Source organism: Montipora foliosa, chromosome 14 (assembly GCF_036669935.1).
Source record: "Montipora foliosa isolate CH-2021 chromosome 14, ASM3666993v2, whole genome shotgun sequence".
Classification (NCBI taxonomy): Eukaryota; Metazoa; Cnidaria; class Anthozoa; order Scleractinia; family Acroporidae; genus Montipora; species Montipora foliosa.
Window position 1 is genome coordinate 16,046,205 of NC_090882.1, and position 7,500 is coordinate 16,053,704.

The following is a 7,500-nucleotide window of genomic DNA, read 5'->3' on the forward strand; positions in this document are numbered from 1 at the left end:
ATTATCGTAAAGATTAACAACGACAGCTTTTTACAAAGCACATAGGTTGTAAACATTGTAAGCAGATAGCGAAAACGTAAAACTGAAAGGTAAGGAAGCTGAGCGTAACTAAGGGACTGCGAAAACTACTGACTCCATCGAATACCCATAATTGTCTTCCAAGATCTTCCTCACGTATTCAATTATGAAAAGAAAAAACAAAAAAAAAAACAACAAAAAAACAAAACTAGTTCTTTCTGCAAAGCGATCTTTTTATACAACTTGACTGAAGTTTTAGTTGATATTGACTTTATAGTTCAAACAGATCATCCAGTGACCAGTTTCTAATGGTTCCTGCGAGGGGAAGTTGAGAGGTCCTGAAAATTACTAGCTGTAAGAATAAAAAATTGATTATGCTCGAATAAACATACTGTCACAAAAAGATGTCAATAGAACCACCTGCTGGTGATGAATTTCGACTACTATTAATATACATGTAATGCCAGAATGCACATAAAAAAGAAAATTTGTATCTTTTCTTGAAACTGAATTTGAAACTCACGACGTTTATTTTCGTCTTTCCTTTATTTCGGTAAGAATTTATTCGTTTTATTGCTACTTGAACCATTTCTGCCAAAACCACGATTACTCACATATTACACGCGTTTCTTGCAGCTGTTGAAACCCCGATTAAAACCAAAAGCAGAATCAAAACCTTTTGGCTTGTGATTGGACAAAATTAAAATACAAAAAAAAACTTTTTTTGTCTCGTTGCCAACCTCAAGTCGAGAGATATCACCCTCGTTCTCGCGCAAATGACGCAACAGGCGGTCCTCAGCTTTCTGTACCCAATCCAAACAGCTCTTGAGCCCGCACTCAAACTCGTGCCAGTCGATCGAGGATTTCATCATCTCCTCTAGTCTCCTATGTAGGCGCTTTTTGATTAGAAGAAATCGATTGTCCAGCTCCAGAAGTTTGGTTCTTGCCTTATCGCCATCAGCCTCCGGAAACACTCCCAGGACCTCGTTTGCTCGATCTCTGACATCATGAATAATAGACTCTTGTAGCTCCAGGTTGTCTAACAACATCTAATAGAAAAACGAATGTTGTAATTACTTTAATTGATTTATTTGGTAAGTTTCTATATTTTAAAGGAAGTCAAGTCCTCCGCGTTGTTAGCGGGATTCAAACACGCACGCTAGTCTCCACGAAAGTCCGTTTCTCAGCGCGCCCTCGAGGCTCGCACACAGACGAGACCATTCTTTACAAAGCATTGGCTTCTCAAGAGAAGTCGTAAAAGAGAAGCCCCTGATATTTCCTATTTGTATCTTCATCATGATGAAAATCTCTGGTCGACGACTGAATGAGGGGGTGGGGGAGGGTGGTTAGTTTTTAGCAAACTCAGTGTGGAGCTGCGTTGGTGGAATAAGTATAATAAAGTTTTATCATACAAGTTGATTGAGGTCGAATTACCCGGCACCAAAGGAATTAATTGAAAGGCTAAAGCTCGAATCTTTCTGGGGTCATTTAACTCGACCGTGTACCCAATGACGTGCAATAAAATAGAGACGAAATTTGACAGAGTATACACCTTATTCCAAAATGGCCGCCATTTTAGTATTCTTTTCTTTGATTGCAGATTGGCCCTTTTGGCCTCGTTCAAAATTTTCTTTTGAATTTTATGTTTGAAAGCGAGACCAAAAGGACCAATTTGCAAGGAAACAAAAGAATACTAAGATGACGGCCATTTTGGAATAAGGTGTATGCGGACGGTGTAGCGAACCTGGTGCGTCTCTGTATGATCTTCCAAGTCATCATCATCAAAAGACTGGAAATCTAAGGACTTTTCGATTACAGCAAGATTGTGGAAACATGCATCCATCTCTCTTTGGAATTCCTGCCATTTCCACAGTTTTTCTTCAAACTCTTCCTCTTTTTCTGCTACGTGACCTAAGAAAAATTTAAATAGATAGATGGCTTTATTTATACACGGTATTTCCATCAGCTAAATTACATAGGAACTAACAACCTATCAACCCAACTACAGTTACAAAAGAATAAAATTTAAAAACAATAAAAGCTGCTGTCCTCGGATGCCGTGTTTAAATAACGCTTCATTCGGGTGAGTTCGATTGACCCTATTCCGGAATAAGAATACGCGGAGTGATGTATTGAAACGGTATGTCTGGCGTTTTGAAGCAACAAGGATAGTGAAGATATGTCTAAAATGGCATTTTAGCGGACGTTTGACAATTTTAACATGAATCTCCTTAAAAATAAATGATTTTTAACTTACAGTGGTTTTCAATTGAGTATCGAAAGTAATTAGTGAATTACTTTGGTTTATGATTACTTCACTCTGTGATTGGTTCAAAGTTCTCGCGCCATTTTTTCAACCAATCAGAAGTGAAACCAAAACCAATCGTGGCTCGCGCGTGCACATTTTCCCACGCTTTGTGTCGGCTACATGTAATTACTTCGAGTTTTGATTGGTTTACTGGAATGTCTCCGACCTTTTTGATTGGCCAAAATAATTACTTCGGTTTTGGTTTTACGACACTCAATTGAAAACTGCTCTATATTCCATGTATTCTTATTCCTGAATACGGTCAATCGAACGCACCCTTAGAATAAACTGTTGCGACTCAATTTTGTCTTAAAATCGTTTAAGGAAGTAACTTACGTAATTCAGGGGGTAAGCTATTCCACAATTGTGCTCCGCTATACAAAAAGCTTCTTTTAAAATAGTCAGTACGGGGTTGTGGAAGCACTAATTTATTTTCAATATTCCTTAAACGGTAGGAATTTACTTTGTCGCGAAAAACAAAATGTAATGTTAAGTAGTCGGGTGTCATCTTACGTAAAATTTTATTCATCGTAATAGATTTCTTTTCTTGTCTTTGATGAGGGACTTTGCGCCACCCCAGTACCCGGTGCACTGTCATAACTAGCAGACATCAGTATGCGGGCTGCAAGATTTTGAAGCTTTTGAAGTTTTTCAGAAATGCCCTTATTACAGTTTCCCCACACCAGATCACAATAGTCAAAATGAGGCTGAAAAAGGCTGTTCTATACATTGACTTATACATCGGAGGCAGTATGGCCATTGGTTAGGGCGCTTGCCTTGAGATCCGGAGATCCCGGGTTCAGGACCCGCTCTGACCACTAGTTGAATTTGATCCTGGTAGTCCCTGGTTCAACTTCTCAGCCGCACTTGTAAATATAGCCAACTGGTTTGCCTCCAGCCAGTTGGGATTCTTAACAGTTGTTGTTGTTCTGTTCTGTCGTTTCGTTGTGTTTCATTGGCCCTGAAAAGCCCCTATGAGGAGCGGTCAATTAAGTATGTATTGTATTGTATATCGAAAGGGATTTGATGCCGTATTCGTTTAATTGCACCAAGGGCGGAAGCAATCTTTAAAAATTGATCGATGTAAACTCTAGACAAGTGATTTTGCTGAAGCTACCTGTTCTGTTAGATGATAGACTAGTAGTAATATCGGATTGTTGAAGTGCGTTCGACAGTCGCTTTAAGGAGGCTCGAAAGGGTTTTCAGCTGAGCGCGCGCGCGTAAGCCACACACGCAATTCGTAAGCTGCTTGCGTCAGCTTATGATTTAAATGGGTCACCAGAAATAAACAAATACCGCTAGTTTCGCTAACCTTTCTCCAATTTCTATATACATGGCATATAAATAGAGATCTCCTATTCACGAAAACTACGAAAATTCTACTTAAACGGTTTAATAGTTACTTAAATCCGATTGTGTTGACCTGTAGCTCCACTCGCGCGCGGACTCGAATGAGCGGGTGACGCATGCGTAAATGCTGATCTTGTAACCCCCTAATTTTTCCTGATTTTGCAACTTTACTCGTTTATATCTCTGCTTCTGGACGGTGAATTTTTTTTATTTTTTGCATGTTAGCTTAGATTAATTTAAACCGTTTGTCTTTCAAATTTAAAAAAAATTCTGTAGGTGAAAAAAAAAATTAGAGACAATTCAAAAAAACTTATTTTTCTGAAAAACTGACCTACAGATTTTGTTGAATTTTAAATATTTTAGAGAGTATTTCTAACATTATCTGGTAACGATGAATGGGAAAATTTCACCGTCCCGTTTCTTCAAAAAGGACCACATATGTTGATTTTAAGGCTCAAAGAAATGCCTAATATCGTTGCCATGGTAACATTATTTTGGAGGAAAACACAATGTGAGAAATCTACGATAGGTACTTAATACCCTGGCCAAGTTTCGTCTTGATATGATTGCCCTAACTGTATCTAAGGACAGAATATGTTTATTTGTTTGAAAAAAGGAGAAACTATTTCGAGCCTCCTTAAAAGCAAAGGAGAAGGGTAGGGAATGAAAACAATCTTATAGGAACAAAAAATCATGAGGTGCGCGTTCGTCATTTGCGCATATAACGTATTAATGCACGTATCACGTAATTCAAGATGGCGCTGAAAAAGCAGACGAAAGAAAATACGAAAATTTGCTAAAGCTAACTCAATACGGCTGACCTGTATCCTACGCCGGGATACCCAAGATGTGAAATTGCGTTCTCCTAATGTCGAACGCAAGAAATAGATTTGTTTACTAACACTTTTCGAAGCCTCAAGCTGAATTACAGCAGAGATAATTCTATTAACTCTGATTACAGGTACAGGTCAACCATATTGAGTTAGGCCCACAAAGGAGTCAGAAGAGGAGTTAAATACGGACAACAATGGACAAGTTTGACCAATCGCAGCTGACAGAGAAAATCACATAAACCAATCACGACATAGAACTAGTTCTAAGCGCAGAAAAACGCGTAGGATGCGAAAGTGACAATGGAATGGCTGCATGCCGCATAACCTGTCATCATCGATTTTCTTTGCATTTCATTTTGTTCGCCAAATCTTCGCTATATTATCAATACGATTTACCAGGGGATCGCTTTTGCAGGTTGCATGTAAAAATAAACTGAGGTATGAAAAAGGATGGAAAAACAAATATTTCGGCCTTTGTTTGGTCGAATCAAGGTAGCCTTTCGTTAAAAGAGTTCCTTAAGACAACTACCGTATAACTCTTTTTAAAAATAGTTTCATAGTTGTCATCTTTCAAGCCAATCGCTCTTCAGCACTACATCAGTAGCTTTAAGCGGCGCAAAACTGACGAAAACAAAATAAAATGTGTTGAACTACCTTACAGTTACAATGTACCTTCAAGATTTTCGCACTTCGCTCTTAGGGTGTCGAGTTGCTCTCCAAGGTCCTCGCGGTCTTTAGTTGGAGAGAGATGGATTAATTCCTGGCACCTAGCACTGAGATCCTCTACTGATCCTTGAAGATCTGAAACTGATTTGCTGATGGACTAAAGAGACCAAATGGAAAGGGAAAACAGTCTTAGGTCATCGACCATAAGCCACCAAAGGCAAGGTGAAGCATTAGTACTAGCCGGCTACCCACGGGTGTTGATATGCTTTTCTCTAGTGCGAGATATCCGGTCGCCATATTGGTCCAGTTAGCGGAAGGCGTTCTAAATTGAAGGGCTTGGAACCTCGCAGTAGAAAAATGCAAGCAGGCAATGCAAAGAACATAAGCATGGACAAAAACATGGATATGTCGAAGAAACAGAATATACAGGGTCATGATTAATTTCCTGTTCAAAAATTTTCACACCAGTCTCCTCTGTCATGATTCTTACCTTAATTTACAGAGTTACTGAACCACATAATCTTAATGCTAAAGATCCCTAGGTCATACACGAGTTGGATTATCATCCATGCCAGCTGACATGATATAAGGATTCGTCTTAACCTGATTCTAACCAATGGGAACAAAATTATATTTATAATCGTGATTTATCAACAATTATCTTAATCTATGGAAAAGAGCTATGGTTAGTTCTCTTTTGTTTGCATTGTGGTCACATCACCGTTAATCGGAATCGATCATTTTCACGTTTTACTTTCACAGGACGATGAACAGATGACTTGATACTCTAAATCAATCATCGCTCGTGGTTATAAGTTAACAAGAAACGGGTTTGATCCATTAAGATCTTTAAAGCGGATTGATTTAACCCAACAAACAATTTTCGATCAATTTTGAAAACCACCTTTCAGGGTAGTGATGTCCACTTTGAAGATGCCTTTCGGTGAGGTTGTCCATACCAGCAACAGTCCTTCTTGGAATAAAATACACTAACTTCCGTACAAAACAGTAAACTGGCACCGTACCAAACTCTTAAGTTCATACCTCATAGTTCTCTCTTCGCTCGAGCACTTTCGTCTCATCATAACTAACAGTAGTCAGATCCTCGGTAGAGGCGGTCAGCTCATCCAGTTTTCTCGATACTGTTTTCAATTCTTCATTCAACGCAGCCACAGCTTCATGCTCGTTTTCCGCCTTTGATTGTCTGTCCTTTAGTTTTGTTTGTAGCTCCTCCCATTTCTCGCTTAATTCATCACGTTTGTTCTGCATTTGCCCTTCTGCAATGTCAGGTTCAAGCTGCTTGTTCTTTTCACTGATCAGTTGGAGCTCTGGGACAACACTGTTTAACTGCTTTTCCAAATCCTGGTTGCAATACATCGGAAATTAAAGTTAAAACTTCGAAAGCGTTTTAATCAGGCTTACGTATTCGTTGGTCGCGTTTTAATATTTCATAGTGGTCATGCACGCGAGGCAGCTACGAGGAGAAAGACAAGAAACTGGAAAAAGAACAAAAGCTTTCAGAACAAAACGTTTTCTTCTCTCTCTCTGTCAGTTGTGTCTTGTTCCAGTAGCATGGCATTGGCCAGCCGTCAAAATTATTGAAATGAAAGAGAATTATTGTCATAAACAAGATTAAGTGTTAACCAATGAAGAGCTAGATAAATTGATGCTGATTCGGGGATACTCGGAAAAATCCAAGTGTTTCTTTTAAGGCATCGGAACCTACGACCTTCAGATTGCTACTTAGGTTCAGGTGACAAATGTCCGAACCAGTAATTAAAGGTCGTCTCCTGCAAAGGAACAGACTCTGATTTTTCCCGAGTATTCCCGAGTCAACCATTCTATCTCTTCAAGTCAATACTATTGCACTTAAAGTTGTCTCCCACTGTATTCCAGTGGCATGTGAAGTGGTAAACGAGTGACCAACAATCAAGATAAAGGAACCGACTTTGAAGACGGTCCTCTGAGGATGCTAATTTGAGTAAGGCTACAAGTGCACGTAGAAAATACCAACGTTACTCTTGTCACCTACGGGAGCATGACTACAAGTTACCTCAAACAATGTTGCGTTCTGCAGCTCAGTATCCTTGAAGCCTTCTTCTAATTTGTTCTCAATTTCTTTCAGCGTTTTTTCTATTCTCATCACAGCCTCGTGGTACTGTTTGTGACATTCAATACTCTCCAGTAATTCCACCTGTTGCCGTTCAGCGTCGTTTTTCAGTCCGTTCAGTCGTACACTCTCTTGTTCAGATTCCCTAGATTCCTTCCATGTTGAAGGCACAGTGGTAGCGATTTCAGTCATTCTTGCAAGGACAGATTCAAAGA

The 7,500-nt window shown here is 39.3% G+C and overlaps 1 protein-coding gene across 1 annotated transcript in view; it reads right to left on the reverse strand.

Annotated features, from left to right (window-relative positions):
• The window catches only part of LOC137985032 (nesprin-1-like), a 98,855-nt gene that overhangs the window by 32,520 nt on the left and 58,835 nt on the right, over positions 1–7,500 (reverse strand). The window contains exons 43-47 of the mRNA XM_068832455.1: positions 7,229–7,500; positions 6,220–6,537; positions 5,182–5,332; positions 1,763–1,929; positions 759–1,067 (exon numbers count right to left, since the gene is read on the reverse strand). The exon at positions 7,229–7,500 is cut by the window's right edge and continues 22 nt beyond it. Coding sequence (XP_068688556.1) covers positions 759–1,067; positions 1,763–1,929; positions 5,182–5,332; positions 6,220–6,537; positions 7,229–7,500 — 1,217 coding nt within the window. The remainder of the gene's footprint in view (positions 1–758; positions 1,068–1,762; positions 1,930–5,181; positions 5,333–6,219; positions 6,538–7,228) is intronic.